General features: G+C 37.8%; 1 protein-coding gene across 1 annotated transcript; it reads right to left on the bottom strand.

The window, feature by feature from the left end:
- Nucleotides 1–774: 774 nt before the first annotated feature.
- Nucleotides 775–25,453, bottom strand: kif14 (kinesin family member 14). The gene is made up of 29 exons (XM_032571387.1): nucleotides 24,210–25,453; nucleotides 20,633–20,887; nucleotides 20,448–20,532; nucleotides 20,185–20,283; nucleotides 19,918–19,970; nucleotides 19,796–19,826; nucleotides 19,504–19,611; nucleotides 18,026–18,142; nucleotides 17,333–17,451; nucleotides 16,498–16,670; nucleotides 15,559–15,706; nucleotides 15,053–15,116; nucleotides 14,750–14,934; nucleotides 14,478–14,580; nucleotides 14,158–14,315; nucleotides 13,927–14,074; nucleotides 12,522–12,668; nucleotides 11,860–11,992; nucleotides 11,375–11,468; nucleotides 11,039–11,177; nucleotides 10,411–10,517; nucleotides 9,479–9,576; nucleotides 8,458–8,691; nucleotides 8,149–8,336; nucleotides 7,511–7,663; nucleotides 4,235–4,357; nucleotides 4,024–4,098; nucleotides 2,389–2,539; nucleotides 775–1,965 (listed from the first exon to the last, which is right to left on the bottom strand). The coding sequence occupies exons 1-29, from the start codon at nucleotides 25,220–25,222 to the stop codon at nucleotides 1,592–1,594; spliced, it is 4,875 nt and encodes a 1,624-aa protein (XP_032427278.1). The 5' UTR covers nucleotides 25,223–25,453; the 3' UTR covers nucleotides 775–1,591.
- Nucleotides 25,454–26,119: the final 666 nt, after the last annotated feature.

The raw sequence follows: 26,119 nt of genomic DNA, 5'->3' as shown, positions 1-26,119 counted from the left end.
TTAATACCATTACATGCTCATATTAAAAAATTATACATCTTTCCTCTTTGATCATTGAAGACTGAAAGAATGTTGATGTTTTTTTCTTTTTAAGATTTCTACAATGTTTCAATTTGTTTTTGTTTGTTTTTTTCCTGGTCAAAAGTGGCTTGCTTTTTGTTTCTTTTCATAGAGTCTCTGCTTGTGGGTCCACAACTTATCGCTCCCATCCCTGTGGCCAGTGTTGACTAAACTTTGCATTGGTGCCCACCACAGAAAGAGCTGGCCCAGCTTGACCTTATCCTTTCACCATGAAGGTATCAATGACCTAAGAAAAACTGTACTTCCAAGTGCAGATTGTATTTTAGAAATAAAGTCATGACCTTACATATGTAAAGTAAAGATGTAAAGGTTTTTTTTTTTTATGTAAAGTTGCTTGTACATTTTTCTTTGGAGTTTATCATAGCTGAAACTCAATTTTCTCTCCCAAAAATTGAGTTTTGGGATTTGCAATTTTATAAAACAAGTGCAAAACCTAGATTTACTGTATAATTATATTTTGCATCAATAATGAATGCTTTGGGCTTTTTTTTTTTCTTGCAAATGATGCAATCGTCAGTTTTTTTGTGGGGAAGCATTGGTTTAATGTGTTTTGTTTTAAATAAAAAGTACAAATACAACACAAATTTCAAAGGTCAAAATAAAAAAATGTGGGCTTCTATATTTTTTCAATTAGTGAAAAGTTCAGTTAAGAGCCATGCATATGAGTGCTAGCATAAATGTAAACACGCTGAATATAGAAAAAATATGATTTTATTGTTACTTAGCAGTAAAAGTCTTTATATGGGTGCACTCTACCAGCAATGTATTGTGAGATAAAAGTAAAGAACTAGGAATCCATGTGAAATCAAGTCATGCGATTCTTAGCAGCTGCGCAAGTGGCTGTATCATTTTTTTAAAGCAATAAAAAATGGTTACAACAGCATTCATTTAGATACAAATATTAGCATGAAACCCAAATTTACAAGTGTCTGAGTGCAAATAGTTTGATATGTTATGCTGCAATACAATATACAGGAGCAAACAATATACAAAAGAGTTTAAAAACCAGGTCCTCCATTTCTTACAAATTAGCCTACCTGGAGTGCCCATAATTGAGACTTTACATGTCCCAAAAATATATTGTCCTGAAATAATGGTTTGACAAAGACTGCCCTTTTCCTTAGAGCTTCTATTGACCCAACATCAATTAACGTACAATTTACACTCATGAGTAACGTTTTAGCTTCACTTGGCGCATCATAAAAATATTCTCATTGGAGGGCGTGTTTTTACCATACCAAGAGAAATTAAAGAAACTTCAACAGTATTTTCCTTTACACCATGTTGAAAGCAACGCAATTGTTACTCTTGAATGTTTCAAAGAAAGATTGTGTCCATTTTCTGCAGTTTGTGAATGCCACAGGCAAGTATTTATATTTTTAAACAAAGATTGTTTCCTGTACTTTTACAGTTACTTGAATCCTAGCAGGTTGCCTCTCTATTTTTCTTCAAGGTAACAATTTATTTAAACTCTTAAACTACAACCTATGATTAAAAACCCAAAGAGATATTACACCCAGTGAGGGCTGCCACTGAGTGGCACACCTGAAGTAAAGGGGTACACCACTTTATACACACCTTTATTTCTAACTGCATTGTGAGTGGTGGGCCTTTCTTTAATGGAGGAGTCATTTTCTAAACTGCTGTCCGAACCAGCTGAACTTCTGCTGTCGTTCACCCCCTGCTCGCTCCAGAAAGACGACAAGGACTGCAGGGCGGAGTGGAGATCATCTCGTGCAGATATTACTGTCTGAAGACAGGGAAGCTGCAAGGACTTAGTCTCTACTCCCTTGCTGGACAGGTCAGTGACCAGCTCATCCACCACCTTGGTAGAGGAGGAGATCAGCTCTCTGTAGCTGCTGAGATCAGGATTTCTATCCATACCTGGAAGAACAGAAGCCAATCACACATGAACGTTTTTTATTAAATGATCACATCTCTGTAGTGCACTGCAAAATTAGGCTTACCTACTTGACAAAAGAAACTAATCAGTTGAAAGAGGCAATGATGAATATAATTTCTGACAACCTCTGCAATCACCAAATCTCAAGCAAATAGTGCACCACTGTTGGATGAGCAGTACTCCATCCCTCCATTTCCAGGCATGAAGGACCGATGCCAAGGCATACGGATGCAGTTCTAGCCACATGTGTTGACCTAACATCTCACTAAGATACTGTTTGTCAGATTTCCTCTATAATTTGACAGTAATTTGTGCTTGCTCCTGATGAGCTTCATTTGCAAGAGTCAACCAGTTCGGAGATAAAAAGAAAAATTCCTAAGAAATGTGCAATTTCAAAGAGTCACCTCGCAGGGCTGTAGACAGACAAGACTGCATCTGTTGGATGGCCTGGGTTAGCTGGAACAGTTTGGTCGACATAGTCCTCAGCCTCTGTAAATGAGCGAGTAAGATTGCATCTTCCTCCTCTTCATGCGCCTCTTCATCATTTTCTTGCTCCTGTTTGAAAACAGAAATACACCCAGAATGGCAAATAATGAGTAAGATACAACAAAAAAGTCGGATTTTAGAATGAAAGTCTTTGATATCAACTAAGTTCAATACCGCTTCTTTAAACATGCAAAAAATTTTGCTTTAATTAGACCTTAACAGGGTTTTTTTCACCACTTTATATAAAAATAATTACGGTACATTTGATAATTTTAGCAACTCACAAAATTGGTATTTTCCACTCAATTTTTACATGAATAAAAGCCAAAAACATGCAAAACAGAATGCACATGCAAGAAATGAAAGCAAATAAACTGCTGTTTGGTTTTTCTGTAAACTCTTAATGACTCTTAAACTGATAGAAATACTTAAGAATGAAATATACAACCCATAAGCTGCTGGTAAATATCATTTTAATTTCTTTTCACTGTATTCTCATATTATTGCTTTTTATTATTGCTAAAAACAAACAAGAAGTAGCAGAAGGACCAAACAGGCAATGGTTATCAGTGTGTCCATCCAACGCAAGAAAAGGGATTCATATTATATCTTGATTCTCTTCTCAATGTTTCTGCCATTTTCCCTTTGCTAATTTTTGGTTGACACATAATGGCAGTAAAAATAAGGAAAACAAATACATGCGGGACATAGTGAAATGTCTCATGGTGAACACAATAGTAACATTTTGCGCAACAATCGTAAAAAAGAATGGTCTCAATACGAACTGCATCCGTACCAAAAATTGTCACTAACATTTTGTGAGATCAAATCTGATTCCATAATTTCCTTAACATGTCCAATCTTGACAACTAACGCAACTAAAGCTGGGTCTGGTTAACTTACAGTGTTGGGGCAAATGTACTCTACCAAAAAGGGGCCAATGCTACCTTTGTTGCTGTAAGAAAATTAAAGTTCTGGCAGCAAAGGAAAAAGCCTGCAAACATTATAGAAACACATTAATGTCAAAGAGAATAAGAAAAAGACAAGAGGGATACATACAAGAGGGATCTCCATCCATACTCTCTCTAAGCAGAACACTGTGCTGCATACATGTCCACGAGATCTCATGACATAGGTTATAACTCAGCTTTATTTAACTGTGGGGGGTGCCTATAAGTGTCCATTATTGGTTCAACAAAACCACTGGCTAGTTTGTGTGGCTAAGATAACTTCAAACAAGCCTGTTAGCTGTAACTTATGCCACTTCATTCACCACATTTATTACGTTGACTACTGTCGAGGGTGAGTGCGCAGAGATAAGCTTAGAGAGCATTGAGCTTTACAGTAGCAATAAAGGTTGAGTGGCATCTTTAACAGGGCTGTTGTGGGAGTGGGTGTTAATCTATTTCATTTAATCTCATGTCAAGGCAGAGGAATTGTTTCAGCTGACTGTGCAGAGTGCCATCCGATTCCAGTTTCAAAAAGCAGCTGCCAGTGGTTTTTGGGATGGCACATACACACATACACTTGTATATGCGTTTGCAGAAACTCACCGAAATATGGGACTGAATGTAGCTCTGCAGGGCACGAGACATATCAAGAGTTTTGGATTTTAGACTCTGTAAGACCTGGAAGCAGAGATGAAAGGCATCAAAAGCAGAACCTCACTCAGATTTCCTTCGGTCAGCCTACAGGTCAGTCATGTCAAATTACGTGACATCAATCAGATAATTTCCCGCTACAAATGAATGTCTGATGTCTCACTGGGTTTCTGGGATAGGCCAGCTGAGCATCCCTGAGCGTTTCCCTGGTGATGGCAAGGATTTCCTCCAGGAGAGAGCGCACACCCTTTCTGGTTCCCCTCAGCAGACAGCTCAAAAGTGATTGCTGAAAGCATAGAGCATTAAAGACAGTGAACATGTGCATGGACAGTGGACAGCTTCAAAAACTATAAATGCGTAACCAACAAAACGGTAGAGAAAACAAAGATATAGCAAACATCCCTGATAGTCTGGAGCAGAGCCTGAAGAGGAGGACTGGCTGAATTAAAAGTGTTGCAAAACTATTCAGTTTGACCTCAATTCCAAAGTGATACTGCTTAGAATAAAATAAAAATTCACTCTTCCATCTCCATTGATTATGGAGATTGTGGATTTTTTTTATTACTATCATTTGTTTGTCAAGAAATTATATAAAGTTGTTTATATTATATGCATTTTACACAACTTACAGTACTACTATTTCTCTATTTTTTTTAAACATGTAAAACCCCATACAAACATAACAGAAAGAAATAATTGAAAAAAAGAAGAAAAAAGATATTATTCTACACATTGAGAAGGTACTCCATAAAGGGTCTCTCCTTGAAAGTAAATTTTGCTTGACCCTTGACTGTTTGAGAAGTTTTTTCTGTTTTCAAAATGTTCCTACAGTGTGAAGCCATTGCCATGTGGATGGAGGTAGAGATTTTCAGAAGAGTAAAATACAGTGTCTAGCGAGAAGAAAACAGAAAGTCAAAATCTTATGGTTCAACGTGATCACTGGCACTCCATATATAGCTATAAATGGATCACTTTGGATCTGGGTTCTAAAAATCCCCCTGAGAGTGCAGAAAAGAAATTACTCCAGAATTTGTACAAACTTGGGCAGAGAAAAAAACATATTAAGTTGCAAGGCCTAACAACCAGAAAATCAACAAGGCTCAGCAAGGAAAGTTCGAAAATTTGGAAACAGTGATGAGATAGTGTCTAATTTGGAAGCAGAGAAACAAATGAGAAGGAGACAGGGTAACTTTTGAGGGCAACTCTGAAACAAAGTAAAAATAAATAAATAAAAAATCTCTGTAAAGGTCTCTCTTGGTTTTAATGCCTCTCTCATGCCAGTAGCACCGAGGAAGTAGATGATTTCTTAACAAAGGCATTTGGTTAGAGGGAGACAAATTCAAAATGGGACCTAAACTGACAAAATCTTAAGAGTAGAGAGCACAGTGAGATGTGAAGTTGCAGAAGATAATTTAATAGGCATCAAATCATCATTAGATAATTGAGGCTGGCGAAAAAGACAAAAATTGATTGAATAAATTTGTGGATTTCTACTTCCACATTATTCCAGACTCAAATTTCAAAATTTTTCCATGAGCATCATGTTTCTCCGAATTTAACACAAAATGCCACTTTTAAAAAGGCGTTTTCTGCTATTGTCTGCTACAGAAGCGAACATAGCAGCCATCATAAGGAATCTTTAACCACTCTTCATGGGAAAAGGCCTTCAGTTTATTAATATTCTTGTGTTTAGGTGCTGCTCCGGGTTTTTTAAAAACCTGGCAGAAATTTTTATAGGGATCAAGTCAAGCAACTGAAGCGAAGCGAATCTCCAGTATGGGTTCCTAAAGATCCTGTCTTCCCACAATCTTTTTATTTTACTAGGCTGTTGTTAGTGTGTGTTGGGGTGAGAAAAACAAGCTTTTTGTTTAAATTAGGTTTCCTGACATTAAGGAGGTCCTGAAAATCAATGAAATCTGAAATCTCTGTTCACCACAACTGCAGAGTTCAGAAGATGATTTTTAAAAATGGCGAAATTTCAAATACAGCAGCAATTATACATAATTCCATAGCAGTTGTTTTAAAGCCACATACTGCAAATCCATATTATGTGGGAATTTCTAAGTAGAATTGATTTTAAATGAACTGTGAGCATCCCAACTTCCAAACACAGGAAAGCTATCACAGGTATTATTTATGATGGTTTTAAAGAATTAAGACCAGTTTTGACTCAGAGGACGTTTGCAAAAATCCATACATTTTTGATCATTAAAGCCTGGGGGAAAGAATAACCACACACATATGCAGCACCAGCTGCTAGAGTAAGTTTGCTCTGTCCCAACTTGAAATCAGTGAATAGTCAGCTGTGACTGTTTTTATCTCCGAACATAAAGTGAGATATCCTAACTTTATCATGTAAAATCTCTTAAAAAGACTCAGTGAAGGCACTGAAGGTGGAAATTAATGCTTCCTTTTTTTAAAAACATTTACATTAATGGCAGATTTTAGCATTTAAATGCAAACTTTAAAAAAAACATGGTGATATTCAGCACAGGTAGTTTAGCTGAAAGGCCACTCGGAAAGCCTGATTACAGTTTTTGAATGAACAGAGAGACCTTAATATTTGGAGACATGTGGTCTGATGACTAATATTGAAGTATTTGGCCATAATGACCATAGTTACACTGGCAGGAAAATACAGCAGTTTACAAGCACAAGAACACTCTCACCACTGACGCCTCGGGGTAACAACAGGATGCTTAGCTGCAGGAGACACTGGTCCATTTAATAAAACAGATGCCATCATGAGAAAAGAACCCCATGTGCAAATATTGAAATATCATCTCAAGGCCTCAGCCAGGAAGTTGAAGGTTGGCCACAAAGGGGTTTTCCAAATAACTGTGACTATAATCGTACCACTGAATTAGTCACCAAGTGGCTCAAGTATAACAAAGTCAACATTTTGGAAAGGGAATCACAAAGCTCTCATTTCAGTCCCATAGAAAATTTACATCCAAGAAAGACACTTTCAAATTTGGTGCAGTTACATGTGTTCTGTCAGGAGGAATGGTCCAAAACTCCAGCAAACTACTGTGAGCAGCTTACAAAGCAAAACCTTAAACATTTGCTGTAAGTAGAAAGGGTGTTCTACCAACTAAAGGGGAAATGTAAGAAAAAAATGAATCTTTGTGTAAAAAAATTCTCTCTATTGTCATTTGGGAACTTAGAACATCTGGTTTGAACTGTTTGAACTAGGTTTGTGTGTCACTGCTTTCTCCTGCTTCATCAAGGCAGCAACAACCATGAACCTCTTATTATTTCTTCATGCAGATCAAAACATTTTGTACATACAGTAAATAATAATAATAAAAAAAAGATATAAGTATCCAGATTATTAACAACTAAGTTGTAATGTCTTAACTGCTCTGGCTATCCACAAAGCTTTTATTACTTTTCATTTTCTGTGGATCAGAAGACAATAGAGTATTACAGGAGTTACCTTGCCTGTGGCCTGATTGCCAGGAGCCGTAACACTGAGCGGCATGCCCGTCACCACCGCCAGCTGGGCAAGCACGAGCATCGCTGCATCCAAGCACTGACTGCTTTTCCTCCGTGCTTCCTTCACCATTGATGTGATCTCAGATTCACAACCCTGAATTGAGAAAAACAGTTTTTTATTTATTTATTTTTTTACATCCAACATCAGGCTAGCATAAACAAACAGATGGAATTAAATTTAATTTACCAGTGAATCAATGAGAGTCAACACAACGGTTGATGAAGTCTGAAGGGTCAGTAAATAAATTAAAATGGTGGAAAAAAACATATCAGGGTTTAGGGGTAAAAATTGTCTGTTTAGGTGCCAAGAGTTGTCAAGAATTTAGATTTTCTTTCCATATATTCATGACCTGTGTGGAGCTCAAGGCTGAGAATTCCCTCTGCTTTGCCATTTCCATAGACAGAGCTCAAACAGCTCAGAGCTAAGACCTGTCAGTCAGATCGGCATTTTGATAAGCCGCCGCATGTCCAAGCTACGCCTAATTGAAGACCATTTTGTCAGCTTAAATTTTGCCTTTTATATGAAATGAAAATACCCAGAAACCTCCATCCCAGTTTTATGTCACTATGTGGATTCACCTGAATAAGCATTTGGAAGAATCCTCCCATCTTCTTGACTTGGCTTTTAAGTTCTTCAGCAGTCGAGTACAGCAAGCCAGAGGAGCGTTTAATAGTGGCCAGCCACTGCATGGCAACAAACACGGCGGTCTCTAATGCCGTAGTGGCCTTGATCAGTTCAGTCTGGGCTGCCACGCTGCACACAAACACTGCAGAAGGATGAGCAATCAGAAAAGTTTGATTAAAATAAAACCCCAACACTTAACAGTTGAACAAAGGAATTTCATAATATTGCATAAATGATTGTTCAAAAAATCAGTTGACGCTCACCACTGTCTTGGCTGTCATCATCTAGACCCTCATACAAGTCAGATATAGTTTGGACAGCCGTGTATACCAGATTCAGATCAGACATCAGTCTGTCTGCCAAGGTCTCTTCTGTCTCGCTGCAGCTTCGCAGACGAGCCAAGGACCGGCCAATGAGCTCCTTGCAGAGGCTGGGCACAGCGGGTTCCGTGGTGCTCGTTTGGTTGGAAGGAGGTTGGACTGATCCACATATAAGCCCTGCAGTGCAGACAGGAGGAGTAACAAAAATAACCAGCGTCACTGCAAGTTCCTACAAGTTTCTCTTAGTTATTCTAAAACCTATATTAATTGTGAAAAATAGCTTCTATCAGTTAAATAACACTTTGTTCATCTATGACTGTTTTTTAACTCTAGCATGTAAGCTATGTGCTTTTATATTCAATTCAACTACAATTCACTATGCAATACAGCGCCTGCTGCAACTACAGGTTTCAGCCAGCTAATGAAATTTCCGATTTTCAAGCCAAACACAAACAAAATACCTTCTTTTCAGTGACAGCTGACAGTGGAAACGCTAACAAGAACGACTTGGTGTCAGTTCCCTTAAACCACAAAAAACCTGTTTAAGGAACAGGTATTGTATTATAGAAGTTTGCAGAGAAGGATTGAAGAGCTCTTCAACGCTGTGCTCAAAATTAAATTAATAAATGTACAAATTTTTAATTTTTTGCATTTAAAAAATGCTTAAGATCTTTTCTAGATCTTAAACATCATCAACATAGATCATACCTTTTTTAAGGTAATTTATTTTTTACAAAAAAAAAAATTTTATTTTATTGGTACAACTCAAGTTTAGCACGGATTTTGCAAGCGATATAACATTTTTTAAAATTCTTTACAAATTTGTTTTTCACAATATCTTTTTATTAAATTACAATATAATTTACATTCAGTCAAAAAAAAGCAATATGACTATTTAAAGTACTAGTCAGCTCCTAAAGTTCACGGAATTTTTAAACAACTGATTTGTTATCAAGCATCTTACCAGCAGACTGTGAGGAGTTGGTGAGGCTCTGAATGGGATGAACTCGGATTTCATACAAACGTCCAGAGATTCGCTTTGTCTTCAGAAGGCTTCGGCTCCTGAAGTTCAACCAAACATAAGCTGTTTAAGTTCCCAGCCAACTTCAAATTAATCGTTTTGAGACATTTTGGGAATAATATAACTGAAAACTGCAATCATGAGGGTAATCAAAAATTAGCATTTCAGTTAAAGAGAGAGAGAGAAAAGAAGAGAGCAGGAATCCTAGTAAAGTTATGCTGCATACACGTACGTCCACTAAAGTCAGGAAGAAAAGCAGGATGGAGCCACAAACTGTGTGTGAATTGTTTCATTTGGCTGGATCTGGTGGAGAGCTGGGCACCACCAGAACTTTTTGCCATGAAAAACAACACTGTGACAGGAAAATGTTAGATGTTTGTAGTTTCCTTGAGTTGTGAGTGAGTGGGGGTGCACGCGCATGTGCGTCTATCTACATGTTTTGTTTTTAAGGCATGAAGTCTGACAGAAGAAAACTTCAATCCCCTTGATTTAAACACCATGTTCTGACCTGGTGGACAAGAGACTGAATAAAATAAAAACCAAATGAACCAAAAAGGAAGGAAAAAAGGTTACCAGCAGTTTGCTGATTACACTTTTTAAGAATGACAGGATCTTGTGGAAAACATGTGTATATAAACTTCATTACTTCCATGTATACACAATTAGATTGTCAAAAAACATTTCTTTTGCTTGAACATTGTTGAAATAAGAGTTTAATTGGCCAGCAAAAACCCAGATGAGATTAAACAGCGAGTTGGAAACATGCAGAGGGAAGTTTGGAAGTTTTTCTCCCAACATAATTTGTATAACTAAAGCTAACTACTTCCTGCAAAAACAAGATGCAAACAGAGGGTCTGCAGGAGATGGATAATTACCTTCGGCGAGAAAAGGAGGAAGTGGAAGCAGAGGAGACTAATATATCTTGCTCCCACTCATCATCAGGGTCATAAAACACATCGTCATCTTTAGAGGTGGAATCCCCCTGCGGAGAGTAAAGCAGTGCTGACAAGCCCGGTCTCACTTACTCAACTTAATGAGAAAAGAACGGCAAAGTGAGGCTGCAACCCTCCATCAGGCATAAAACAAGCCAATCTGGACTGTAAATAAGGTCAAATGGCAGGGAAATAGGCAATTAAGTGAGAGGTGATGTCAGTCTCTGATTATGCAGAATGAGGAATGGGAAAGTTGGGAGTCTGCACATGTTTTTCTCAATACACAGCATGTAATGTCTCAGTAAAATTCCTTTCAATTGAGGTAGGAAATCTTCTGTGAATTTAGCAGCATATTATGGACCACAGGAAGAGCTTTAAATTCAAATCATAGACAAACAAAGGAGAATCCTAAATAAATAATCCTGAAAAAGCAGAGGCAACTTGAGATGGTCAAGAAAAGAAATTGCAAAATAAGTGTACACTTTGATGCAGACAAAGAGTCAGCTAATCTGCTAAAACAAAAAAAAGGCTTAAAATTACATCAGAAAAATCAATTTCAATGAAGACCAACCTGTTCCAGCTCTCTCATCACAGCCATGTTGTTCTGGAATTTTTCCAAGCTCCAGAAAGTGGAGATTCCCAGCTTTGTGTTTTGAAGACGTACTTGAAGCCCGCCTTGCTGGGTGTGCTCAGTCTCAGAGCTTTCATGTCTAAAACAGAAGAAAAATGACAACAATGATAGCTAATCTACACAGATATGACATCTGCTATACAAAGGATTTTAAACCTGAAAGCTGCAATTCAAAATATTATACAAAATGTTTAAATATATGCAAAACCCATGTACTCTTAATCCCCATTTTGATGGTAAACCTCTGTAAAACTTTCCAGACTGCATCTTTCCCACCTGCTGAAGAGAGTGTGTTTCTTCAGCTTAACGCTGATTTTATTGGCCTCCTCAATCATCAAGGACAGCTTCATGGCATCCCACTGTGGAGAAGCTGCAAAACAGAAATAAAACACCATGACATGACACCAGGCTTTTGAAAGGTTTAGACGCCCAAAATTCCACTTCTTATTATGCCAGCTATATTACAGAAGTTTATAAAACATGAATGCACCAAGTAACCTTGCGCTGTGGATTTGATCAGATCTCTACCAGCTAAACTCAATGCTTCCTGTTTAGATAATGAAATAAAAAGAAAAAAATATATATTCACTATATTGCATGACTTTGGATGATCAATTTGATGAAATACACCCCTTTCTTTCTCCTGAACCAAGGGACAAAAATATGAAAAAGGGGGCATTAAGTTTTTAAGTATAAGAATCTTAAAAAGTTGTCCTCCTAACTTAATGAGACACGTAATGATAGCAGCTGTTCCAACTCACCATTTCTGGTAGTTTGTTTCTCCCTAAGAGCCCTTTTCTTCTGCATCTCCTCCAGCTCCTTGCAGATCTTCCTCTTTTCTGCCTCCAGGGCATCTACAATCTTCGCTTGGCAAACTCTTTGTTCTTCTATAGCCTGCAGTGAGTCAGAGCAAAGTAAACAATGTTACACACATCAGGCCATAACATTTAGCCTTAAACCAGGCTATCGCATAGCTCAAAACACACCCCAAATGACCAATTAATTAAGAAGATCAAGAGTAAGGATATTTATTTAAACTTATGCTTGTTTCTATAGTCAAAAATTAAGGGAATGGGAGATTAATAATAGCAATAAACTTGCTGTACTGAGCTATCATATGATAAAGCAAAAGCATGAAAAAAAAAATAAAAATCTTACGTAAAATACACAAATAAGTCATAGAGAGATGTACTACTTGCAAGTTTATAAATATTGGTTTAGGCTATTTCTTCAATGTCTTATTCTAAGATGATATTACACAAAGAAAAATATAATTTTGTAAAAGCAATATAGAGATTTATTTCCTCTCTACCTCTAAGAAAGGAGATGCATTTAAATTTCAACAAAAGGCCAGGTGAGTGCACAGGGACGAAATGATCAAGTCTTTACATATAAAAACAAATTGATCTTTTCTTTTCCTGACCTGAGCTTCCATGTGGAGACGGACGCGTCTCTTCTGGGAGTCCACCTCCTTTTCCAGCTCCAGCTTGGCTATCTTGAGCTCTGCCATCTGGCTAGCCACCCTCTGCTGATCTCTCTCTTGCTGACGCTTTCGCTCGTTTTCCTCATTCTGAAACAAAATTACAAATGTATTAAACGTGACTGGTGTATGTTATGCACAGTTCAAATTAAAAGTACTGTTTAGTACATAATGTTTTTATTTAGTTACATTTTTCACATTTTTATTCGTTTGAAAAATGTTTCACCCTAACAGCTGAAAGTACTTTTAGGAATTGAAATTTGAGTAAAATTTAATTTGCAAAGAAATTAGTAATGAAGAAAAGTAGTTTAGCCATTTAGTATTATTTCAAATATTTCTGAGAATTTTTGCATATTAATGTTCCAACTTTCCTTAAAAACTCATGAAATCCTTTACCCGTCTCATCCCCCTGGTGGACAGTCTAAGTACTACAGTTGTCAAGCGACAATTTTATTTAGAAGTTAATCACGGCTGCACTTTTACCTTCTGAAGCAGAGCTTTCATGTGGCACAAAATAATTTTTTTAAGATTACAGAAGGTTAAAAAAATATATTTTAATTAGGCTTTCAACTGTGATGAAAACATGTATTAGTTTCTGTATCCTAGAGGTGCATTTGAGTGAATAAATTTGAATATGACTGAAAAGTTCATTTATTTCAGTAGCTCATTTCAATAAATTAAACATATTATAAAGATGAATTCCACACATTATGATGTTATCAAGCCTTTTATGTGTTATGACAATGTTTCACTTAAAGCTAATAAAAGGACAACATTCTCGCTCGTTTTCCTCATTCTGAAACAAAATTACAAATGTATTAAACGTGACTGGTGTATGGTATGCACAGTTCAAATTAAAAGTACTGTTTAGTACATAATGTTACTAAATGTTTTTTTTTTTGTTTTTTTTATTGGTCTGATTATAATATCCAGATCTTAAATGTTTCATTCTGGAACAAAATTGCAAATGTATTAAACGTTTGTAATAACGTTTGTAATAAAAAAATAAAAATAAAAAAAACATGCTTAATACAGGAATCTGGGCTTAGTGAAAAGCATGTTTAATGCCCGCTTAAATGTTTTTATTTTCAAAATGTGCTTTTAATCTGACAAACTATGCATATTTCAGATACACCTGTGTGTTGAATTTAATAGATTTCTTTATTTAATGTGGTCTGTAATTAATTTGAGAATTCAAATTAATTTATGATTTTAATTAGGTTTGCATATAGAAGAATGGTATTTTGTTAAGATTTGTCAAAAAGCATCTAATAAAATGTTACATCTTAAACTGTGCCGATTTCTGAAGATACAAGGGCTTTCTGAAAATTTAAATTGTAAAACATACCAGTTCTCTCTCCAAGGCTTGGATCCTATTTTCATAAAGGTTCTTCTGGTCAGAAAGCTCTTTTTGAGCCACCTCTTTTGCCATCTGAATTCCCTGCATCATCTCTTGTTTTGCCTTCAAATGAGCTTCTTCGATTTCTGCCTCCAGCCTGAGTTAAAAGCGAGTGATTTAAAGGAATTCTGACTTTACTTGTTAGTTTGTCAAATTAATAAAGAGTTCTTTAACACTCACTTTGCTCGCTGAGCTGCAAGAAGCTCATTCTTGGCAAATTCAAAGTCTTTTTGTCCATCCCCGGCTCCTGTCCAGCAAGATACCCGCTTTCCAGACTGCACCTCTGCTGGATGATTAAAGCGGAAGTAGTGGTCCCCACCAAGGATAACTCTGTCTCCCTGGATAGCAGATTTTAAAATAAATAAATAAAACATGAGATGAGAACAGAACCTTGTGCATAAAATTATTTTGTTGTCAACAGGATGTTTGCTTTGTTTTGCTAATTAATCCTTCGGATCGAGTTATACAATAAGGGAAGCAAATACTTGTCCGATACTTACATGGTGTAGTACAGTGGATTCATAGATGAGGTTCCCATTGACAAAGGTCTTTGCGTTATCCATAGGGATGATGCTGACCATATTGTGGATGTTACTTATGACACTTTTAATGGAAAAAAAAAAAAAAAGTAAAAATCATATAACTCTAATTTAAACTCAAATGCAACATACTGATTGTAACTATTCACAACTTTTCCTTGTTAAGTTTTGCTGAGCAGAGTTTAACCTTTTTTTAACTGAACACTGTATTACCAAACTACCAGGACTCTCACCAGTGCCGATCAGCAATAAGAGTTCCTGTGAGCTGAATGTCATGACTGGAGTCCGGCTTGAGCTTGCCCACCGTGGTTCGGCCCTCTTTGATCATATACAGAAGCATCTCTGACAGCTGGGGGTCCTCGTTCAGATTCACCAGGTTCGGAAGACGGTTGTCCACTTTGAAAGTCACACCTGCTTTCTGATTATATGAAATGTGAGAAATACTTGAGCTTTTTTTTTTTGCTCTGTCTTCATTAAAAGAAAAGTGTTATGTTTTTGTTTTAATTTGGGAGAAGAAGGAAAACAATAAAACATACCTGTAACTCTTTGGTCTCTTCACGTTTGTGTATCTCTGCTTGCTCAAGTTTCTCTCTCCATGCTCTGACATAAAAATAAAATACACAGTCACTTTATTCTAATGAAAGTGTTGTTTGCTTCATTTCATATCTAAACTTTGATATTACTCTTAACTTTCAAAAACAATGAAGGTAAACCATAAAAAATTTGATGTTGTAATTACATTAATGCTGCATCGTTTGAAAGTAAGAGTTCTGTAAAAAGCTGTAAATATATTATTGTAAAACTGCTCTAAAGTTTAAAAAAAAAATCTTAAATAAAACTGTAAAGAAATTTATAGCTCCAATACTCATATTTTCACTATCATTGTACTGTAAATATGTCTCACAATTAACTGCTGGCATCCAGCTGGTGGTAAGTTACAGTGGAACTTATAACATTTCTACAGTAGATCTAAAAATATACTTCAGGATTACGAGAAACAAAGTTTAAGAAATGGTGTTAGAATGGTTGTAGTGATTCTGACCTGTTGGCCTCAACCATCTCTCTCTCTTGTTGACAAAGTTTACTCTTCAGGGTGCTGATCTCCTGCTGGAACATCCTGACTCTTTCTGGCTCAGTACCCTGGGAGTTCATCTGGGCAGAACGCAGTTTCTCCACCTCTGCCTTCAGCTCTAAAAATGCACCACAGTTTGGGCCAGACTGTTTAAATAAAAAGCTAACTAGCACTGAGCAAATACTGTATCAACAATAACAGAAAAATCTAATAAATAGACTGGAAAGAGTTGACTTTTTTTTCATTAAGAAGTATTCAGAATTTGTCAGCAACTTGTGCCGCAATCGCTACTGATTTGCTGCATAACAGTGTTCCAATTTGAACAGCAAGTCTCACACTGACCAGTGAGACAAGCTGCATCTGCAGCAAGAGCTCCCCTTAGTGCTGAAAACAGTGAACAGCAGCACAATGGCCTCATGAAAAATAATACTTGCATGACAGTTAGCCACCATGTGCAAGTGACAGTGCATAAATAAGGGCAGGAAGCAAGGTTAGGGCCATGCTTTCATTTCAGCTGGAGAGCAAAAGAGGCGATGAGAGATAAATGTGAGAGCAGGTTATAATGTGGGGAGGAGAAAAGGAGATGAAGATCAAACTTTCTGGAGTAAAAGTTCATAAGACTGAACAAAAAAAATTATCAAGAACAACCTTAACTACGGTAATAAAATACAATGTTTTCAGGTCTGTCAGCTACTAAGGACATACAGTATTTTTCTTAGCCATTAGTAGAATCAAACAGTGAATATACATGGTGCCAGTTTATAGCATAAAATGTGCTTCTAGAGATAAAAACTACACAAACACTTTGTTTCTATCTCTAAAATAAGTCTAAAGAAACAGTTGTTCAGATTGTGTAGATTAATCACATAACATGAACTAATTTGATTTTGTAAGTCCAGAAAGTCTGACCTCTGATCAGCTTGGCACTGGTGTCTTCATTAACTTTGGCCACGTTGATGATTGTGCGGGCCTGCTGAGCATAGCGCAGCGTGCTCAGGCTCTCCTCCACGTTAGTGCCAGCAGGGCTTACGGTGGCGATCATCGCCGTCTTGGAGTTACCTCCAAGGCTCTCCTTCAACAGCCTGTAAGATGAGAAAAAACGACTTTACAAAACAAAAACAATGCTCCAGATTCCTTAAATAAGCCTGAATTTGAAAGTGATTTCAGCTACTTTATGTTTTCAGAGAAATTGTCATGTCTTTCAGCACCCTTCAAGATTACCGATTCTCCTAGGACACATAAGGATTCATAATGACCACACAAAATAAAACATATTTTATTTTATTTTATAAGGGTGTAAGAAAATGGATGGATGGATGGATGGAATATGTGGGACATGGCACAGAGGCCCATTTTTAAGACACTTTTGAAAATGGGAAAGATAAGGGTTCATGGCTACTAGAAAAGAGTTATTGGTTGGAACTTAGCTATAGCATTGTGAGCAATCATTTTAAAAAACAATTATAACTGTGATACGAATATTTTTGAAAAAATGCACAATGAGGGGAAAAGGGAAAATATGTTAAAGTGGTAACTACAGCTACTGCACAGTGTGGCATCTTTGGATCACAGAATGTAAACAGCAACCATTTATTGTAAAGCTTTTGTAAACATTAGGGGTGCCAACAAATGTGAATGGCAGAATATTGTATAAAACTGTGCTGCTACTTCGACACCTGACAATATTTCTTATGTGGAAAGAAGCTAACAATGTTGTGTTTAATGAAGCTTTCTGCATCCTTACCATGTGAGAACAGACTCTCTGTATGGTATAAAAACCTTCTTCCTGGTGAGCACCTGTTCTGACAGAGCAGAGATTACCTTTCCGAGAGTTAGCAGGGATTTGTTGATGCTAGCACCCTCCTGTAATGTCACAAAAAAAAAAGTTTACCTTTTAGTAGCTAATACAGAGCACACAGAACAGAAAAAAAATCTCTATAATACATGAAAACTGGATTTTTAAAAATTATTATATCAATGACGTAAAAGCTGAGTCAAAGTTGGTGACAATGAAACAAACAAGAGTGTCATACTTTTTCTTTACACTAAAAATCTTGCTGAGTGCCTCTCCTACTGAAGCTTCTTAATATCAATGAATTATAGTCATGTGACAAAACTGAGGTCAACTCACTTAAGAAATTAGTTAAAATCTAAATTTTAACTAATTTGTAAAACGTATGTTTTACTCATTAAACATACGTAATTGAGAAAAAAAAAGGATATGACCATCATCCAGTAATATGACACCAGCAAATATGTTGCTCTTATTTCATTAATTTAGACCAATATCATGCTATTTTATTACCTAGTTTTGAACTGCAATAAAAGACAATGAAGATAAGTTCCCAGACTGACAGCCTGAGTAGAAACACTACAAGACACAGATGCTAATATTACAGCAGTGCTAAAGAGGGAACATCCCAACATCTGTACCAACCCTGAGTCTCTCCCCAGATGTTTGGGCTGTGCGGCAGCGCTCGCTGCCAGCAAGGTCGACCAGGTTGATCCTGCTGCTGATGCTGTGGTCATGTTCCTCTCCCTCCACAAACTCAGTCTGAACAGACAAATAAATGAGTCACCAAATGATACATTAATGCACACATCTAGGCCTGTCGCGATAAACGATAAATCGATTAATCGTACGATAAATTAAAACTATCGACGTCATTTCAATTATCGGCATTATCGTCTCTCCCGACCTTTTTCTCTTTCTGTTGATGACACCGAATGAAAAAAGGCTCAACTCTGGTTCTCTCCACTGACTCCCCCCTTCCTCATTTCCTTAGTGTAAAGCCCAGCGCACGCTACACGATCTTAGAGCTGTCGGCCGATTGTCGGCCCATTTTCAAAACCTGACAGATCACACATGAGCCGACAGAAATCCTAGGTATAACGGTTCGATCGGGTTCATTCCTGCCGTGTGGTGTCCAACAATGGGCACAAAATAATGGCTACAAGTCCAGTGAACTAATTCAATGCTTTACTACAATCTACCTGCAATGCATGTGGCTAGTGTCAGCGTAAAGTCCTGACTGAATGAAAATCATTAGAACCTATTTACGTCACGTTAACGAAGAACAGCTGAAAAGTTACCGGGTTTATCAACTGCGGTAGCAATTTCGCTCCAACTCCTCCTCTTGTCATTTCTATATTCTTTGCATGTTGAATAAACATTAATGTTGTTTCCAAGGCGGCTGGACTTCGGGTTGCGCCGTGTCAGCTGTTTGGGATTCCCCGACCGTAATTTCCCCTCAGAAAACACGGAGGAGAATCCTCGCTTTCTGATTGGCTACCTGTCACTTTCAACAGGCTGCGTTAAGGATCCCAGTCGGGGAAAACCCCTGATTTAGATCGGAGCGGCAACGAGGATCTACCGTAACACACCACACAATCTTAGAAAGACCAAAGGTCTAAGATTGTTGTATGGGGAAAAATAGGAGCAAAAAATCATGTAGTGTGAACTATTGCATCAGGTAGTCGATGTGCCCGTCTTCTCTATTTAAATCTAATTATTACTGAAGGGCAACATAGTATACAGACTTCATAATCTGCACTCTTTGGGTTGAATGCAGTATTTATTTCCACTTTGGCTTTATGTTGTTTAGTTTTTATCAAGTACATTTTTTGTTAATGGAGACTGAGAATCCATTTTGTTTTTGGTTGCTTTGTTTATTTTGTTTATCAGCTCCAGTGTTAAATATTCTTTTGAAAATAAAGTGTATCTATCTTTGGCAGGAAATCACATGCATTATTACGTCATTTCCATTAAATCAGTGTAAAAAGGTCTTCAGACAATATTATCGTTTATCGCAATAATTTTTTGAGACAATTAATCGCTCAGCAAAATTTGCTATCGTGACAGGCCTACACACATCAAAATGAATGTAAGCACACAGTGAAGACAGAATTGTGTACCTTAGTCTGGGTCATAACCAGAGTGAAGACAGAGTGAGACCTGGAGCTTTTGTCATTCATTCCTGTGGCTGCTGTAGCTCTCTGCTTGTTACCAAGCTCCAACCAACCCTTAAAAAAAAAGAGGCAAAGTGAATAATGAAAGATTCATACCAAATATTAACTTTGGAGACTTTTTTCAATAATAAGCAATATTCTTATTCAAACAAAAGATTAACTCCAGCTTTCATTTTATTTTCCTCTTCAAAACAACCTTTAAGAGAAGAAAAACTCTACAATAGTAGTTCTAGCTTACCTGAATGTCACTGTAAGAGCTCACCACGTTCCTTGAAAAAGTAACAAAATAAGCAGTTCATATGTATCATTTTTGTTTTTATTGGAATGAAATGAACATAAAAAGAGAAATGGTTCTCTTACGCAGACAGCTCGGCAACATAAGGACCATGGACCGGATGCTCCCTCACCCTCAGCTGAAAAACAAGTGTGTTACATTTTCACTAATTACCTCACAATAACAGAAAGACATGTCCTGGTAGCATTTTGAGTTAAGCCAAACTTTTGATTTGGCATTTATTTCTTCTTTTAGCAAAATCTAAAAGCAAACACGTTAATTGTCAGATTGGAAAGCAGGATTTGAAAAATGTTAATAGAAAAATACATTGACAGCTGTTGCAAACTACTAACCGGCATCTTCCTCTGGTTTGGCTCCTCCCTTGTAACCAGCAGATCATGAATTTTTTCATTATACACCTCAAAGTAGCTCATCTCCACATGACATTTCACCTGAAAGGCCACATAGAATAGATTTTATGTTATGATACCTAACAGGATGAAAACTTCCACAACTGTGGTGTTTTTCTGGTAAAATAATTTAGAAATAAGATTTCTTATGACAAATTCACTTAGGAAAAAAGGTCAATTAGCAATCTATTTCAGTGTGAATTTACTTCATCTTCCATTGAGGCCAATTTCATAAATAGCTCTTGGCAGAAACGTGGGATGACCCCAGCCTCCTCCTCAAAACCCATCATCCTGGAAAAAAAACAAACATAATCAAACCAAGCAAAGCAAAAGATTTACAAATTTCATGAAGGCAAACAGATGAACTGACAAAAACTCCAAAAACACTCACGTGTATGATTTACCAGAACCCGTCTGGCCGTAGGCAAACAAGCAAGTGTTAAATCCTTCGAAGGCTCTTTGTAACAAAGGCCTGGCCAGGGTCTTGTACACAGTTTTTTGGCTGGCGAAGGTGGGGTCGTCTCCATCCACAGAGCAGAAAGAGAAGTCATATGTGAAGGAGTAGCTTTGCCTGGACTCTGGATGCTGGACATTTGTCTCCTGGCCGTTCATAAAGATGACCTGTGTGGCCTTTTCAGCCTTTTCTCTACAACACAGTAGAATATATAAACAACGTGGAAAATGCACCTTGTCCTCATTTCCATTTCAGTGATAGTGTTTAAATAACGAACAGCAGTGTTGCAGGGCACTTTAAAAAGCATCAATGGTTTTAATTAGGACAGAAATCCTAACTGTAGAAAATAGTGTCCTTCAAAACTATCCATGTCTTTAACTTTTTCAGATTTTTCTGACATTAAAAGGTCAGATATTTGTGTTTTGTTGAAATTTGTATGATAGACCATTTATAGTTGATGTCAATCTTTTTTTCCAAATAAAATTTTGAAAAATGTGGTGTGCAAATGTATTATATCCAGTCTTTTTCAGTTTACTTCTAGGATTGCTCTGAGTTTAGCTCCATCTTTCTTCCAAACAGGTCTGAACAGTTTTTCTCTCCCTGTTAAAGAAAAGCAGCCCCACACACAATGCTGCAACCACAGTGAAATGGTGTTGTCAGGGTGATTAAGGTGTTATTTTTTTCCAAAACACATAGCATTTTGCATGCAAACCAGAGCATCTTCTTTTTTATAAGGCTTGTGACAAATTTCAAAGACAAATTCTTGCAGCTTTCCGCTTGTGGCTCTTCTAGAAATGCCAGATCTGTAGAGTTCAATTCTGTAGGTCCTCCAGAATTGCCATGGTGTTCTTGGCTGCTTTTCTGATGTTTTCTTTGCCTAGCCAATAAGTACTTACCATACCTTCCTAAGGTTGTAATTGTTCCATTTCCATTTTTTTTAGGATTGTGAGGTGGTGTTCTGTGAGATGCTTAATATTGCTTGATAACTTGATAACCTGTGTCAAGAAAATCCGAGCTCATCCCACTTCCCCATGCTGGAGATTTTAGTTTAACAGTAATAATAAATAAAGTTATCTTTAAAATGAATCACTCAAGTGACTTCTAGGCCCAACAGTAGACTTAAGTGTCAATAAAGTTAGTTTAACAGTAATAATAAATAAAGTTATCTTTAAAATGAATCACTCAAGTGACATCAAGGCCCAACAGTAGACTTAAGTGTCAATAAAATAAATCTGGTTGTGTGTGTTGTTTTTGTCTCATGCAAACTTTGCTTTAATTCTACTTTTTTCTATCTAATCATAAGAAATCATAGTCAGTCAGAGAGAGTCATTAAACAGGAAAAGCAGGTTTCCTGGAAAAAGAGGAAGTTAGTTTCCAGCCTGCAGATTTATAAAAATAGCTGAGACTACTCCTTATTTTAAAGCATGAAAGTTTTAAAGAATGAAATCTAAACATTTTGGTAATTTGATAAGATTCAAAGTAAAATACTTATATTAATATTGGTTTACTTGTAATAATACTTACAGTTACATTTGTGGGAACACTTACAAGAAAAACAAGTAACTGTAACTTTGGCATCAAATAATTAGAATCATGGATTATTCTTGGTTTCATTTTAGAAAACATCTGTAATAACTCACATTAGGATTATAATAAGAGTAATTAATAAGTTATAAAATTATAAATGAATGATAAATCAGAGAAGCTAAAGAAAATAAATGTGATATAAATGTGATTTTGACATTGAACTTGAAATGGTGTAAAAGGTGTAACTGCAATTAAACATCACTGACATGTTGTAGGTAGATAGTAGGTGAAAGGTGAACGGTTAAGGGAAAAAGGGGAACTAACAGGAGAGCAGAGATGATCAATGCCTTATTTAGAGAAAAGGTTGTGCAGGCAATGGACATAGGAGGTTGAGCAACTCTGAGACATTAGCACAGACATCAGGACATAATGTCTGAAGGACAGTGATGGATGTGAGATCATCTGTCTAAGCAGACAGCCAATGAAAACGCACCAAAAGGGTGGATAAACCCTATATAAGGTGGGTGCAAAAGAGGAACCTTTTGTTGGATCCTCCGGGCAGCTTCGAGCCAAGAGATGGACAAAGAACTCTGCAGCTGAAGAAGAGCCGGAGCCACAGAGCCGAAGACTGTCCCGCTCATGGAGACCAACCGGTCAGGCCCACAACCTGTGGCTTCACATCGCACTTCTCTCATCAGCTGGGTTCAGACCCCAAAGACAAAGATGAAGACAAAGACAAAGGCAAAGACAAAGAAGAAGAACTGGTGCCTTTTTTCCTGCCAGCACCAAGTCCTGTGTAACCTCACCATCCATGCGGAGAGGAAGCTCATCGGACCTACAGAGATCCCTGCCTTCGCCGATCAACATCTTCCTCCTGCTGCAGCACCTTCTTCATCATCAGGCCAGGTCTGGGGTTCGAAACACCAAACTCCGTCCGTCTCTCTCAAAGGTTCCCTTTTTCAGTTTTCAGTGTCAGCAGTAGGGAAAGACAGACTAGATGATTGATTTTACTTATTTGATTATTTCTGCTACTGAATTAAGCTGTACTGACCCTTGCAAAAATGCCTTACTAATAAAATATTTAGCATAAAGAAAATCTAAAAGATGTTGTGGACATTCAGTTAATGAGTCACCTTAAGGTTCTTTGATGGTTGTAAAATAGCTGTGATGTTTGATTCTGGAGAGGAAAAAGTTTAAAATGTTTTTAGGTTGCTGGTAGCCCAAATTTAAAACGTCATCCTTGGGACTCACCCGAGTCACTAAAACCTACCTGGTTCAATAAGAAATGCAAGTTGTAAAATAGAGAACGAGCGACCGTTAACAGGTGTGCTCTGTGAAACTAGTTGGCTGTAGGCTGCTCAGTCTGGCTAATTCACAGGGGGAAGAAGGGTGGGACACCTGGATGTAGGCCGTCAGAAAACCAGGCGAATCGTTTCTCGAAACCAGCTTAAACAGAGTTTACTTCAGTTCTTGGCAGGGTAAATCCCAGCAGATTTAGGAAACTCAATTAACCCGTTAGAAGGAGAGCTGGTAGCACATCTCCCCTCTCAGAAGAGGAAGTAGAGAGTGAGACAGTAGAGACAGAAAGGAGGGGGGGGGTGTTGCGCAACAACACCTGCTTTAAACTTCTCCACACTTTATATCTGGTCTCTCTGCTGTATGCCTTTGTTTTCATAATATGTTTTGTCCACTAATGTTCTCTAACAAAATTTTGAGGCATTCACAGAACAGATGCACATATTCTCAGATTAAATTACACACATGCAAAAATTCAAAAGGCATTTAGTAGGATTACATTTTATTTATAGGTATACTTCTGCAGAAAATTGTTCATGTTTTTGTTGATAAAACAATTGAGAACCTGTTTTTATCACTCCACAAGTAAATTGTTAAGTAAAAGTCAGAATACAGTACATTGAAGAGTGTGGCTGTAATGTTTAAAAGTTGAAGTTTTTGCAAGGCTCTGAAGACAATATAATCCACAAACCTGGCACTGAAGGGTCGGACCCGGACAGCCACAGTCACTGCGCTGTTCTCCATCTTAAATGACTCCTGATGCCCCGCAGCCTCACATGGGTGACTCAGGGGTTGGTCAGCGGGGACTGGAGTGGACATCCTTGCAAAGGTGGCGTCCCCTTGTTGATTTGCGGTGGTGGGCTTTCTCTCCGGCACAACAGCGTGGCTTTTCTCCACACTTGAGGATACCTTGCAGACTCTTGGAGTTGGAACTGGTTTGGCGTTTTCTGCTTGCTCAGCTTTGGGTTTGGGCCTTTCCAAACTTGCAAATTTACCTACAACCTGCTTCGGTGCTTCTTTGCAAGCCAGTCTCTCGAAAACGTCCCTTTTAGCAGCAATTTTCTCAAACGGCGTCCTCTTGGTGGGAGTTTTAAATGTCTTAGTCGAATCATCTAGATGCCTGGAAGCAAATGATGGCGTTTTGGTTTGCGCCCCGGGAGTTGCTGCTTCTGATCCCTTTATTTTTAATGGAGTTTCTCTTAAACTTGCCGATCTAAATAAACTCGCCCTGCCATTTGGTTCACTGAGTACTTTTGAAATTGGCTGTGGGTCAGCAGTAACGCTGACCCCACGCACGGCTTTATGCATGGAGGGCGTCCTGGTCCTTCGCTGTAGAGTCAATCTCTTCTCCGGAGCAGGAGTGCTGTTCTGGCTGCTTTCGGTCAACGATTTCTCGGCACCACTCTTCCTCCTTGACCTCCTTTGTAGAGTGAGTCTGCTCCGGTAAGGTGTTTGCAGCCCGCTGCCGCTTTTTGACAGTGCAGAGACGACATAGGTTCTGTTTACTTGACGGCTTTTATCTGATAACCTGCTCTCTTCAGCCCCAGATTCTGCACCTGATATCCCACTTTTTCCTAAAGATGTGTCTGGTACCTTTACATCTCCCTGTCGGTTTCTGCCGCCGGGTGTCCTTGAGGTTGATGCTGACACTAGATGGTCGTAATAAGTTGTATGTTTCCTTGCCTGTACGCTAAATATAGACATTGCGATGTTCCTCAAAACTCTCAGGATTAGCTAACTAACGGTAACTGTACACTTTCCTAACGATCCTCAGCGTCTAAAAAAGACTAAAACTATTTGCAGTACATCGTAATTTACTTTTTAAAAGTAGACTGAGTCCCATCCGAAGTAAATGGCCCCACTAAAAACAGAGCTACTTTGTTTATTTATTCTTTTGCATTCGCTTCCGCCTTCGCCCGCTTCAATTTCAAATCTCGATCGTCAGTGGCTGCTGATTGGCTGAAATAATAGCGTCACGATTTTGGCGCAGTCATGCAACCACGTTAACCTGACACTAGGTGGCAGTGTATGTTAGATCGGTTTTATCTTTTAGTTGAGTGCTCCTAAAGCAGGGGTGTCAAACTCCAGTCCTCAAGGGCCACTGACCTGCAGTTTTTTAGATGGGCTACAGGTACAAAACACTGGAATGAAATGGCTTAATTACCTCCTCCTTGTGTAGATCAGTTCTCCAGAGCCTTGCTAATGACCTAATTATTCTATTCAGGTGTGGTGCAGCGGAGGCACATCTAAAAGTTGCAGGGCAGTGGCCCTCCAGGACTGGAATTTGACACCTGTGTCCTAAAGCTACAAGTCAGAATTTACTTTAGATGCCTACTATAAAATAAGTATGATCAGTGTTCTATTTTTTAGTTGTCTTTAATTAGTTAAGATAAAATTTGCCTTCTCTTGTGACATCTACTAAGGATTAAGGGAGCAGGTTAGGATTCTTTTGAGTACATGTACTAAAAAAAAAAAACATTTTTTCTGATCAAATTCCAACTTGAATATAAGTTAAAACAAGGGTAGTTTATAAAGAGGACTCAGACTGAAATGAAATCATGCTTCAAAATATCAATATTTTAGAACCCACTCATCCCTTGT

The sequence above is a fragment of the Xiphophorus hellerii genome, chromosome 9 (genome assembly GCF_003331165.1).
Source record: "Xiphophorus hellerii strain 12219 chromosome 9, Xiphophorus_hellerii-4.1, whole genome shotgun sequence".
Taxonomy (NCBI): Eukaryota; Metazoa; Chordata; class Actinopteri; order Cyprinodontiformes; family Poeciliidae; genus Xiphophorus; species Xiphophorus hellerii.
This window is presented reverse-complemented; position numbering and strand designations above follow the sequence as displayed.